Source organism: Fusarium falciforme, chromosome 9, assembly GCF_026873545.1.
Source record: "Fusarium falciforme chromosome 9, complete sequence".
Classification (NCBI taxonomy): Eukaryota; Fungi; Ascomycota; class Sordariomycetes; order Hypocreales; family Nectriaceae; genus Fusarium; species Fusarium falciforme.
The window spans coordinates 966,452-979,367 of NC_070552.1; the positions used below are offsets into that span (position 1 = coordinate 966,452).

Genomic DNA, 12,916 nt, shown 5'->3' on the forward strand with positions numbered 1-12,916 from the left:
ATGGCCGGCTATAGCGGTTCATCCCAATTCCGGCTGCATTTTTCCTCGAATAAATTGACTTTTTCTTCTTCAAGTCTCTGCATGAAACCCCAACCTACCAATTCTACGCCCTACCTCGCGTGGGAAAAAAAGACGGGAGAAGCTAAAGCTGACCAAGGCCCTGGAGGAGCTGACAAGGAACACGCCAACGGGTCGCCCAACCACTAAAAAACCAGAATCGCAGGGGTGTGCTTGACAAGGGTCATCCCCCCTCCTCGTGGCCCTGCGCCATCCTTTTCCAAGCCCAGCCACCTCACAAACCAAGGATCCTAGATGCAAAGGCAATTGGCGTGTGTGGGATGGATTGGATTGGGAAAGCTTGGAACCGAACTGAGGTTATTTGTGTGTGCTACAAAACAGACGTCTCTTCCGCACTCTCCATCATCTTTCCTCTCCTTCATTATCATCCATCCAACGACAATATAAGTTGCCATCACTATTGGGCATTGACAGCGACTCGCTTCTCTCTGCTGCCCTCCTTCTCTCGTCCGCCTCGTATAAGTCGTCGCACACGTCATCGGCTATTGTCGCAAACTCCCCGCTTCTGCGACTTTTGGGCGCAAATCCCCATCACCACCACCCTCGTCGCATAGTCGCATAGCAGAGAAAACACCGCCAAAATGTTCTTCGCGCTGCTGTTCGTCTTCTTTCGGGTCCTTCAGATCGTCACTCTGGTTAGTTACTCTGCTTCAATCTCGACTCTACATGGCTAACAGTACCTTAGATCCCCTGCATGGGCATGCTCGCCTGGTTCGTCGATGGTTTCGTCAAGCAAAACGCTCTCACTCCCGACTCCATCCTGATCCTCTTCATCGTCTCGGTGCTCGCACTTGCCTGGACCCTCTTCACCCTCTTCAGCTACCACCGGTCCTCCACCAACGCCCACTTTGTCGCTTTCGTCGACATCCTCTTCTTCGGTGCCTTCATCGCTGCCGTCTACTACCTGCGCTATGTCCGCTACTCAGACTGTGTGAGCATCCGCCGCGCTGAGGACTGGGATGTCACCGTGGGCGATGTCCGTGTCATTGGACCCAGCTACAACCTTGTCAACGACAAGCCCTGCTCCATGCTCAAGGCTTGCTGGGCCTTTGGCATCATGAACATTATCTTCTTCTTCACCACCGCTGTCGTCGCTTTTATGCATGGCGGCCACATGAGCGCCTACGACCGCAGCCACAGCAGCCGCCGCTCCTACCACTCCAGCCGCCACAGCCACCGAAGCAGCCGATCTCGCTCTGGCTCTCGCTACAGCGGCAGCCGCCCTCACTCTCGTCGTGTCTACGTCTAAGCGGCTCAGTCGAGTACCTGAAACAAAACGATCCAAAAATAACATGGAGCTGCGCTAGTCTGAGACACATTCCTCGGCTGTCACCTGCTCTCCGCATATACGACTACCCCAATATCACAATACCCAACCTAATGACCATGCGATGATCGCATCCCCACGAGCTTTTATTTGTCTCGAGACGATAGATACCCATGCACTACAAATGTGCCATGGGCGATGAGCCCTACTCCCTCCCAATAATGACGAGGTTGTACGGCAGACGAAAAATGGAACGAGCTGAAGAACTGATGTAATGATGGCCAAAGGATTGGTCTCACGCTTTATGACGCCCCTAGAAGAATTTCCTATACTTGAAGGATTTGGATGGATGGATCTACGACCAACATGTCTGAATGTTGATGATTTCCTTGTCTCTACGTATTACGAAGCCCGCAAAGATCTGCTTCCGGATTTCCTTGCACATGTTGAACGGTTTATCGCGAAGGCTTGGATTGATATGGTAAGTGAGGAGTGAATGCCCTGGAGGCTGCTCCTAGCCATGATTCTCTTGTATATAGCACGACTCATCATTTCACGAGTCAACTTATGAGCAAAATTACAAATTTGAATGAAGTGAGAATAAATTGGACTCAATCCCCGTGGTCTATTTTCCCATTCCAAACGCCATATGCCCGAAACTGGTATCGCCATATATGAACAAGTCCGGATTGCCTTCAATGGCGACCTCCCTCGCCAACCTGATACCCTCTCGCGATCCCACTTCTGCCTTCTTCAATAAGGGTACTCGCTTCATTGTCAAAGTCACCACCCAGACCCTGCCATGTGCGCCCCGATCGGAGGAATTCTGCACCTGGACTCGCGACACCGTTGATGCTCACCAATTCACCCACTGAGTGTTTGATGAGGGCTTCTGTTTGATGAGATGTCCCATTTGCGTCACCGTTGGCTGTGATAGCACCTGCGACGGCTGAGGGATTCTTGCGAACTGGTAGTCGCATTGGCCGACTCGAAGAAATGAGTCTTCCAGTGCGGAGGTCGAATTCAGGTGGTGCAGACTCTTCGCCTTCAACGCCACCAGGGACATCGTCGAATTGATCCTCCTCCGCGACGTCATCCTCATGGCCATTAGCTTGAGGCGGATCTTCCTCTGCAGGAGCAGGCTTGTCATCCAACTTCAGCTTCTCAATACCTCCCCACCATTCTCCTCCCCAGACTCGCTCCTCCTCACTCATCAGGGCGACTTCGAGCTCGAATGGTGTGATAACAGGCCGCCAGTATCCAGTATCATCCTCAATAAGACCGCTCTCCCAACATCCGACAACGACCCAGCCCTCGACCTCTGCAAAGTTTGCGAGTTTCGCAGGGTTGAGTTTGCCCACGACGACAGTATAGCTTTTCTTGTCCGCACGGGCAATCTTTTCGCGGATAAGATTGATGGAGGTGAGGTAATTGGCGACCGAGAGAGTGTTGACAAGGATACCGATGACGCCGGCGGACGCGAGAGACAGAACCTTGGCGAAGCGGCGTCGCAGGAGACCAGCTGTGCGGAAGGTCGGGTTCTCGAGTGTCGGGGAGGGTGTGGAGAGGATGTGTAGGGACGCGAAGCGGGAGTGAAGGGCGAGAAGCAGGGCGGAAGGAGGATCGGAGATGTGGATAAGGGAGTAAGACTTCCAGTGCTCTTCGTCGCTAACATCGGCGTCGGAAATGATCTTGCGGTTGGGGATGAGGGCCGCGGGGTTGTGTGTGACGGCTGTTGATACGACGTTGGCAAAGCCTCGTTCGTGAAGCAGAGATACGAGCTTTTCGACGTGGTTTTGATATGTGAGGTCCGCCATGACGACCAACTTTGATTCCTTGTCACTGAACTCCTTCTCCAGCTCGGCGAGCGTCGCATCGTAGTCTAGGTCATGGCTCGTATAGACATATATCGCGGGGAGATGACTTGTTGGGCTAAGGCACGTGCGGCCATAGTGAACGACAACATGTGCAGATACATGCTCGGCCGCGATTTCATCGACACAGCAGGCACTGTAGCTACTATCCGCGAGGATGTAGATCCTCCTCTCTCCCTTGCCCTTGTCCTCGGCCGAATCCTCGCGCTCGTCCTGGGAAGCGAGTTCCTTCAACAGCGCCTCTACCACACGCGGTGCATCAACGAGCATGAAGTCTGGAAACTGTAGCCCTACACGCCGCCATCCTCCAGCGCGGATCTCTGTGGCCGTGCGAACGACCTCGTATGTGGAGCGTAGGGCATCGTTGGAAAGGGAGGATGTGGGGAGGGAGTCGGCCGCAGGGATTTCGAGGATATGGTCGTCCGGGGTGGAGAGGACAGGGGGAGCGGAGAGCTCGGACGACATGACGGCAAGAGAGGAGAAGGTTTATGTTGGTGGTAGAGGATGGTGGAATTTTTTGTGGTTGTGGTGATGGCGATGGGAATATTTCATGGTGGGGTTGATCGATGGTTTGAGGAGAGCGGGTGTGAAGGCGGGGTGATGGTGCGAATTTCATTGACATTTTGAGGGGGGGAGGTACCAATTCTAGGTCGCGGAGTATTCCGAATATCTTGAACCTCTAGGCTGATTAGTGACATCCTACCCAGATGTTTGCACTTATGGCGATGTAATAGTGTTTAGCAGTCTCTCCAATTTGAGTTGTTAAGAATTTCAATAAAGATATCTGGATATTTGTTGCTCAAAGCGCCGTGTTGGTCAGACTGGATCGCCCCAGCTTTTGGCTAGCCAGATGACGAGCGAATGAGACGACGAGCATTACAATCGCGACTGTCCCGCACTCGTAAGGCTAGATCTCTGAGAAGTGCAGGGGAGGCTACCTAGCTCGAGTGCTTTTCCTGAGATGCCCCTATAAAACCACACATGTCTTTTCCCGTGGTATTCTGGTAGTCATGAGCGCCGACGATCATCTCTCTCTCAGGCATCAAGATGCCGGGCCGTGCCCTTTTGAAAAGTGCCCGTCGACTTGCGCCCGGCAAATGTTGGGGTGTGACCGAAGAAACCTTCTTCTGGAAGGAAGCCCGGAGCGACATTGCTACGTCGTAGACACTTTGAATCCTCCGTGGTAATGAATTCCGAATTAAGAAGATATATCCGCCTGGTGACGACGCTTCTGGGATCAGTGAGCCAACGGTCGCATGATTTCTCGTGCACTATCTTTCACGCGAAGCTTACGCAATGAACAATAATCCTACTCTTCCCCACGGCCCCTGAAGAGCCGTTTTAAGAGAAGAAATTACACCAAACATATCGCGGGAGTGACTGTGGCCGTCAGGTCCCTTTGGACGGTGTTCGTGACCTATCCGAAATAGGCAATACGTATTCTGAGAAGGGAAATCAGTAAATGCACGGCTCAACTGCCGTTCGGGTTTAACGGGGGCTAGCGAACTATGGCGACACTTGGCGACGTGCCCCTAACGAATATTTACGACTACCATTGTCGATATGTTTGTGTAACAAGTATATTTAATGACGATGTGTCCTTTATCGAAAATGCTCTGCGTTCGATGGATCTCCTCACCTCTCGACCACTTCGCATTGTGGAGATAATAGCCAACAGTCACCATGGGCAATGAGACCCCAAGCCACCACTTCCTCGAAGGCAAGACGATCATCGTTGCTGGAGGAGGTATTTCTGGATCGGCATTTGTCGTCGGGCTACGCAGGCTTTGGAACCCCGCATGGAACCCGCCAAAAATCCTCATCTATGATCGCGACTCTCCAGAAATCACAGCTCAGCGCGAGGGCTACAGTCTATCACTCACCGGTTACAACACGTCAGGAGGGCTCCTCGCGCTACGGAAGCTGGGGCTTCTCGATAGGATCATCGACAAGGCTGTTTCAGGGCTTGATGGGGCTGGCGCCTTCAAGATCTGGGCGCCTGACTGGAAGGAATACATCACCCTGAGGCACGAGCCTATCGAAGGTTTACCCTCTTCCAGCATACGAGTGCCGCGAAAGGACGTCCGCCAAGCCATTCATGAAGGGCTTGGGCCGAGCGATGCGGTTGAATGGAATACGCGGTGCGTCTCGGCCCACCGACTTGATAATGGGCGAGTTCGGGTTCAGGTTGCGAGAAAGACACAGAGCCAGGACATCGTCACAGACGAGGACTGTGATCTTCTCATTGCTGCAGATGGCGCTAGCAGTAAGATCCGAGCCTTTTTAAGACCAGATGACAATCTCAACTTTGCCGGGGCCATTCTTCGAGGTGGCATATCGAGATTTGAGCATGATCCTCCTGCTCCGGTGGACAAAGACTGGGGGTTCATGCTGTCAGGAACCGGCATATCATGCTTCTTCTCTCCGGTTGACAAGAATAGCATCTTCTGGGGTATTGGGCATCTCGAAGCCACTCCAGTTCCGGTGCTTGACCTGGAAAATTCAGAACAAGTCCAAGCTGTGATCGATCGGGGTCTTGAGCTAGGTGCTGCGTTGCAAGAGCCGTTTAGGACTATTGTCGCGCACACAGACCCAAAGACGGTTCTTTCACACAACGCACGAGACAAGCCAGCCTTTTCCCACGGTAATATGAACGAGCTGCCCGTGGTATTTATTGGGGATAGCAACCATGCCGTGAGCCCATTTGCTGGGTTTGGTGCCAACTTGGCGCTGTGTGATTCCTGGGACTTAGCGGAGCAGCTCTCCAACGGGCACTCGCTAAAAGAGGCTATATCGGCATATGACAAGCTGGCGGTACCACGAGCGATGAAGATTCTGAAGGATTCAAGGGCTCGATTGAGGAGTGGACACAGTTCCGGGTTGCGATATTGGATACTGTGGCTGATGCTAATGGTGGGCAACTTTGTCAGATGGGTTGTAGGGAGAAAGTGAACTTGAACTTACCCATACGAGGAATTGATATCACGGAATTGAAGGAGCGGGCATTATGTGAACGTGAGAGGAGAAAAGTTAGGTTGCTTGATGGCAAGATGTTGGAAACGAGGCAGATGGAAGGGCTTGATGCAGTCAGGCTGACTACCGTTCAGTGATACCCCCCTTTAGTCGCAGAATACGCAATTTTGATATTGAGGTTTCAACTTCTTTCAAGGCCAGTGTCCTTGTCTACCTCAACATGGAACATAGCACAAGTTACAGAGGTAGGTGTATTCCCAGTTGTCCTCTACCGTTACGATGCCGCTGAAGAACTAACGTGGTATTGTTTAGGGAACCGTGCGCAATCTTTCTATCTACAGCCACGGCCTCATTCTGGCAAATCATCCAAAGCAAGTGACTGGGCCTGCTGTATCAGCAATCCATATGTTTCTTGATTCCTCTTGAGGGAAGGATAGGGTAGGGGACCGGCTTCCAGTAACCAGCATCAAAATGAATCTTGGGCAGGTTTAACGAACCTGCCAAGTGAAAGATGGAGGATGAAAGAACAAACATAGTTCAAATGTCACCAGACGTGGCAAACCCCGTGAGGCAACCCTAACTCTTAACGTCTTTGCCTAGAAAGGCGTTGACTACCTAGTCTCAGGCAAAGGTAATCTCAGGAGAGTATAAGAAGCCATCCCTCATAAGTATCTGCGGCTCACCTGAGAGTTTGACCAGAGGAGTTATGAGGACTGCGTGCCACCATGTTCATGTTTTTCTTCCTCTTTCTTGGTGTGTTATGCCAACTGAAGGGCGGACATGTCCTCTGGAGGGATCACCGTTGTGAAGGAAAACATTCACCAGCTATTGTTGAATCTCAAAGCACGAAGGAGAAAATGGGTGATTCGTGAGCAAATGAGCCAGCGCGGTCGACAACGATTTTCAGCTAGGTAGTATGTGAGCCTCGACTCCTACTCACTGACCAAAGAGTAAAACGTAAACGCCACACTCCCGTCGAAATAAACCTCTCCAAAAGTCTGAATGAATGACCGCTTGGAAGCGCTTTGGCTGGATCTGATAAGTTTTATTCATGTGTTAGAATGGCCAGGCCCAAGAAGACTGACACTTACCCGCATGACAACGGTCCTGGTGACAGTAATCAGAGATAGATCACCTCAAGCTCGAGAAATCAGTCTCAGTTGTCAAGTTGTCAAGTTATCAAGTAGAAGGCGATGCTTCCTGTCTCGCCTGATCGCCATCTTGCACAGAATCTGGTTTCGTTTGCGATTCCAAGACCGGTATCTCTTGACCTTGAAACAGTCCACCATGGTTGACCTGGCTTTCATGGAGTCTTCTCTTCGACCTGGGGTTGAACCTGGTCAATCGCTTGTCTGTGATAACCTGGCTGATAGACTTCTTGCAGCGGGGGGTTCGATCCCTTCGTGCAATGATCTTCTTAAGAAACCTGTCCAGGAAGCTCTGGCAAAGGAAAGTGGCAATGAACACTCCAAAGTCGACCTTGACCCTGCTAAAAGCTTGCTGAACCTCACCTGGTGTCAAACGTGTCTTCCCAACCATGCAGATGTAGCAACCGGCAAGGTAGTAGGTCATGTGAAGCTCAGGAGTACCTCCCACGCAGAGTCTCTCTGGACTCATATGATGAAAGCCCGTTCTCGGATATAGTCGGACACCGTCGGTGACGTGTGCTTCGAATCGTGGAGAACAAATGATTGAGTAGCGGTAGGGTGCATTCCGTACGACACGAAGCTCGTATACTTTCCCAAACATGTAGAGTGCCCACTGCCTGGGGTCGCCTTCGTCGTCGATGTGTCGCAGGAGCCACACAGGCTCTCCTTTGGCCTTGCTTTCGGAACTATCACGGCTCTCTTGGTCGGAGGACTGGTCGTTCTGTTCTTCTAGGCTATCGTAGCCTTTGTCGTCAACAAACTGGGCGCTCTGATCCTCGTGTTGCTCAGGGTTCTAGGCCAACAGGCATGCCGCCCCTGTTACACCCGCCACTAACATACACACGACAATATTGAGCCTGAGCATCGTGACCACTATGATTTCTGGCCGGTCTGCGGAAGGTCACTGGCGGGTTGAGACTGAGAAGGCTAGGGTCGGTACGTGCTTGGAGAGGAGAACTGGCCGACGAAATGGGGTCGATATTGGTTAGAAGACTGGCTAATGAGGAGATTTTGGGGTTGCTTCTGGGCTACTGTTGAGAATAATGGGGACAAAAGAATAGAAGAATGCTCACAAAGGCATGCAATAGTGTTGGAGGATCGAAGCAAACCAAGTTCACGAACGCAGGAGCAGGGCATATTGCAATCATGTCACGTTTGCTCTATTCAACAGGAAGCTGCGTTGGCCAAACGGGCCGGGCGGGGCTGACAGGGCGATTCATGAGAACTTTGAGAAGCCACTAGCTCATGACCAGGAAGCGGATGGTGCGTTCGTAGCGGTGATAACATGATGGATCTCCCCTGAGCCCTCGCACTGAGGGGTATGGTGTTTGTGCTGAGGTCGGTGGTGATGCTGGTCAGATTGGCAACAACATATGACAGCCATTTTGTTTTCAGCACCATAATCTTTGAAATGAAAACGAGTAAGTAACTGGGTCAAGAAGATGTAGAGGACTGCTTATAAGAGCAAGCGCTGTTGGGTTTGGCACCTTCAAAGGGCAGGGTCAGGAACATATGGCAAGGGCAAAAGGTGGGGAGAAGATTTCTACACCCACGAGGGTCATTCTGGCTGGCCAAAGGTGCAACTTTAGGGAATGATAGTGCAAAAATGAGACAGAGTTGCTGGATCAATGGGTAAAAAAACATACAACAGCGGGGATTCGCTGGTCGTCACCGACCCAACTACTAATCCGCCCCTCACCGGCTTATCTATGGGAGAGCGGACGGGATCCCGAGTTCTCCGGTGGGTATGGTCGTATGTGATGGACAGCACTCCGAATGCCGATTATATTCTCCGAGCTTGAAGCCTGGATATACGGATTTATCGCTTTGTCAGCGGCTTGAGCCTGGTTTCAAGATCTTCATGGGCCGTTGAGTTTCACGTTTCAGGACACCAAAGTTAGGGTGTCATCTGTTCCACCGCCCACATCCCGATCAATGAAACCTCTTCTGACAGGGGCGATGACACAAAAGGTCAGTGCCTGATTTGCATCAGAACTGAATCTCAGCTGCTTTCTAATTGCTTGTTTCGTAAACGTCTCCATGATGATCCAATCACAGGCGAGGGATGACTGGAGCCAGTCTTCTCGGCACACCTGCAACGATGTTTGAGACAACCTCTTCAGACGGCTTGGCTACACGTTGGGACATGGATGCGACAAGAGTTCGTCATCGCGGGAGCAAGATTTGGGCAATATTAGCGACGCATTGCGCATTCTTGTTGTCTCGCCCACTCTCGGGTGGTTTCGAGTGTTGCAAACAAGGGCTCAAGAGTGGATGTTGCCCGTCTTTGTAATGAATTTACAACCCCCAAGATTTATCTATAAGAGATGTGGCGTGACCAAAGACTCCAGAATCCTACCTTGGATCTATCCCACAGCGCTGGCGTCTTTTCTCTTCTCTTCGTTCTTTCTGTCTTATTCACTGTAATTCCTACCGAGTACAATCTCGGGCGGTTGAAGGTATCACTGGAGGATACATCATTCACAGCCTCTCCTTGTTCTACGCATTACCGAAGGATAAATGATCATGTTAATGTTGGCATATGGGCTACTGGCGGCAGTCGTCGTCGCCATGCCGCTTATTGAAGTGCATCAATCAGAGCCGGCTCTGTTACCGAAGCTTGAAACGAAGAGGCAATTTACAAGTCAGTACCTCGATCTGTGTTTGAAACTCCCAAAAGCTAAGACATGGTAGTTCGAACGAATCCCCCCCTCGAGCGACGAGCCAATAGGCTTATACCGGTGGTGGTTGGCGGTCCCCAGGACACATTTGTTCCCAATTTGATCAGGGCCGCGGTTGGCGACGTAATCCAATTCCAGTTCAGCTCAGGGAACCACACAGTCACTCAGAGTGCCGAGGACGCCCCATGTCAACCGTTGCAGGCGACGGTGGCTGGAGCCATCCATAGCGGGCACATCCCGTTCGAGGCTGGGCAGACTACGGTTGGGACCTTTAATTTGCCTTTGACCAGTACAGACCCCATCTATCTCTATTGTGCGACTGGTCCCCATTGCCAAAACGGCCAAGTCATGGCAATCAATCCGTAAGAGAGATCCTTAACTCGGGCTTGAAGCTTGCTAACTGAACTCTCATAGGCCAAACGAGGCTTCGCTGGTCAACTACTCGAAGCTCTCGGCAGCAGCATCAGCCAATGTTGACGGAACCGAAGTATCTGGAGGAGCTGTGGGAGAGATTCCACTGGACGGGGCAGCATTTACCCCTGCCAAGGAGGAAGAAGGACCGCCGCCTCCTCCACCCGTTGAAGCTACGCCTTCGGCAACTCCAACCCAATAGATATGACTGTGGCCTGTCTATAGTAGATCAAATTGAGGTACTGGTACTTCTTTCGATTCTGGTCAATAATAATGTGCCTCCGAAGTTGTTCTTGCAGACTCTGAGTATCTCCCAAACTCTCTTAATAAACGCTGCTGGGGAAGGATGCTCTGCACTCAGCATCCTGTTCATGATCTACGTGATCGTAACTTTCCTGTGTCGGTCCACAACCACGATCGAACCGCGCCATCCACTACCCTATCCAACACGACCATCTGGCAGCTTGCCTCCGACGCTTCCTGAGCTAGGTCCGGTGAGGTATATCCCAAGCCCGCGTCTCCCGGGACGCCTTGTGACTAAATTCACCTCATTCGCATGCTCTGTGAGCGCCAGCTCCATGGCCTCAGTGGACAGGAGGCGATGGCCACCTTCTGCACTTTTGCCGCCAAGCTAGAAGCAGGGGAGGATCTTGACCATGGCCCTCGCGTTCGTGTGGCCGTTGACTGAGCCCAACACGCCGGATCTCCAGAACGCAGTATTGGCGCCCTCGTCTGTGAGTAGGGGGTTAAGCGACGTACGGATTGTGATTGAGTCCGGCTCGCATCCCATCTGCTGAAGTGGCTCTTGGATCAAAGCCCCGGCGGAGGCACGACAGGGGCCAGGCCTTCTCGATCGATGGGTCAGCGAGCCCCCCTCTCCCCAATATTTCCACCACATTTTCGTCGCCATTAATGTTCAGGCACAGACTGGCCCCGATATCATGTCCGGACGGGATGGACTATTGCATCAAGTCGCGAAGCTTGGAGAACCGGGGGTCGTAGAAGCCAAGGATCTGAGCCATTGCATTTGCCTCGTCAGATACACAGCACGTGATATTTCAACCACCAGCCCCGCTCCCCATCTTTGGGGGTGCAGAGGCATGTAAACCCTCTCCCTAATAAATTGCTTCATTGCATTTCAACGCCAACGCCAAGTGGCCCAGGAGCATTACTAATGAGAAACCTCACAGCATGTTCCAATTGTAGGGCAATAAGGAAGAAATGCTTCCGCCCAGGACCCGGAAGACCATGCGACACATGCGTTCGACGGCACCTTTCCTGCTCGTTTAAACAAGGGAGCAAGCCAATAGCCACCATTGCTTATCGTCCAACAACAACTACAAGCTCGACAAAACAAACTCGAGCCTTTGATCTTTCTCCCGACATGGTTCAGGATCTTTTTGAAAACTACGTCCATTACGTTCTTCACAGGCCTCATAGCTTGTTTCACCTTCCCACCCTCCGGACTCAAGTGCGCGATTCGAGCTTGAAACGCGGGCCGCTCTACGCGATTCTGGCTTTTGGCTGCCGTTTTCATCCACAACAAAGACTACGTTCCATGGAATCCTCCCTTTTTGCTGAATCAAAGGCTTTTCTACATTCCGACGTGGGAAACGTCTGCCTAGAAAATATCCAGACCTGCGTTCTTCTCGCCAACCTCTCATATTCGGCCATGGACTCAAAGTCCGAGGCCCTCTATATCAGCATTGGCATACGGATGGCTGAAATTCTCGGATTTGACACTCCGAACCCTGAAGACTCTCCAATTTTGCGTGAAACCAAACGCAGAGTGTGGTGGACATTGTACATGGCCGACCGATGGTGCTCTGCGGGATGCAACTTGCGGAGGGCCATGGGAGACTCTGATCAGGCTTTGGGTCTACCAATCGATGAATATGTCTTTCACCGCCTCGATGGCAATTCAACTGACTCTGATCTTGTCCGCCAGGCTACCCCGGGTCTGTGGGCATACAATATTATGCTGGAAGAGCAGTTTGGACCAATTCATGACTTGAATAAGCAGTTGGTTCAGGGTGAGCTCACCGACGACTTTGTTGAACAACGTGTCGCAGTACTTGCGGAAAACCTTCGCCTCTGGCAAGCCGGGCTTCCAGACGACAAAGAATGAGTGATGAGAATGTCCACTGTCACGCCAGGAAAGGACTTGGAGGCCCTTCTATGGCCCTTCATACTGGATTTCATCATTACTCAACTCTTCTGTTCTTTCAGTTCCTCGACATCGATCGACCGAAAACCAGCAAGTCAAAAGCGTATGCGGCGCTTTGCAAGCAGCATGCTGCCTCTCAGAGTCGACTCATTAAACTATCGAGAGAACTTCCAGATTGCGAGATAATCTACGTAGGAGTGGGGTACGGGGCAGTCGTCTCCTCGGCCGTCTTGCTTCATATGCTTATGTTTGGCGATGGGCATGATGCCGCTGAGATTCGAGCAATGTTGCAGTCAAATTTTGAAGCCATTACAGAG

At 51.7% G+C, this 12,916-nt stretch overlaps 6 protein-coding genes across 6 annotated transcripts; 4 read left to right on the top strand and 2 right to left on the bottom strand.

Annotated features, from left to right (window-relative positions):
- Window positions 1-659: 659 nt before the first annotated feature.
- NCS54_01118500 (Hypothetical protein) lies at window positions 660-1,327 on the top strand (the record flags this gene model as incomplete). The annotated part of the gene is made up of 2 exons (XM_053156468.1): window positions 660-713; window positions 764-1,327. The coding sequence occupies 2 exons, from the start codon at window positions 660-662 to the stop codon at window positions 1,325-1,327; spliced, it is 618 nt and encodes a 205-aa protein (XP_053012443.1).
- A 713-nt stretch (window positions 1,328-2,040) lies between these two features.
- Window positions 2,041-3,684, bottom strand: NCS54_01118600 (2-(3-amino-3-carboxypropyl)histidine synthase subunit 2; the record flags this gene model as incomplete). Its single annotated transcript, XM_053156469.1, has 1 exon — window positions 2,041-3,684. One exon carries the CDS (start codon window positions 3,682-3,684, stop codon window positions 2,041-2,043), a length of 1,644 nt encoding a protein of 547 aa, XP_053012444.1.
- A 1,218-nt stretch (window positions 3,685-4,902) lies between these two features.
- Window positions 4,903-6,171, top strand: NCS54_01118700 (FAD-binding-3 domain-containing protein; the record flags this gene model as incomplete). The annotated part of the gene is made up of 1 exon (XM_053156470.1): window positions 4,903-6,171. One exon carries the CDS (start codon window positions 4,903-4,905, stop codon window positions 6,169-6,171), a length of 1,269 nt encoding a protein of 422 aa, XP_053012445.1.
- Window positions 6,172-7,371: 1,200 nt separating this feature from the next.
- Window positions 7,372-8,421, bottom strand: NCS54_01118800 (Hypothetical protein; the record flags this gene model as incomplete). The annotated part of the gene is made up of 3 exons (XM_053156471.1): window positions 7,372-8,133; window positions 8,177-8,363; window positions 8,414-8,421. The coding sequence occupies 3 exons, from the start codon at window positions 8,419-8,421 to the stop codon at window positions 7,372-7,374; spliced, it is 957 nt and encodes a 318-aa protein (XP_053012446.1).
- Window positions 8,422-10,369: 1,948 nt separating this feature from the next.
- Window positions 10,370-10,634, top strand: NCS54_01118900 (Hypothetical protein; the record flags this gene model as incomplete). Its single annotated transcript, XM_053156472.1, has 2 exons — window positions 10,370-10,383; window positions 10,436-10,634. 2 exons carry the CDS (start codon window positions 10,370-10,372, stop codon window positions 10,632-10,634), a joined length of 213 nt encoding a protein of 70 aa, XP_053012447.1.
- Window positions 10,635-12,104: 1,470 nt separating this feature from the next.
- On the top strand, window positions 12,105-12,560 carry NCS54_01119000 (Fungal-trans domain-containing protein; the record flags this gene model as incomplete). Its single annotated transcript, XM_053156473.1, has 1 exon — window positions 12,105-12,560. The coding sequence occupies one exon, from the start codon at window positions 12,105-12,107 to the stop codon at window positions 12,558-12,560; it is 456 nt and encodes a 151-aa protein (XP_053012448.1).
- Window positions 12,561-12,916: the final 356 nt, after the last annotated feature.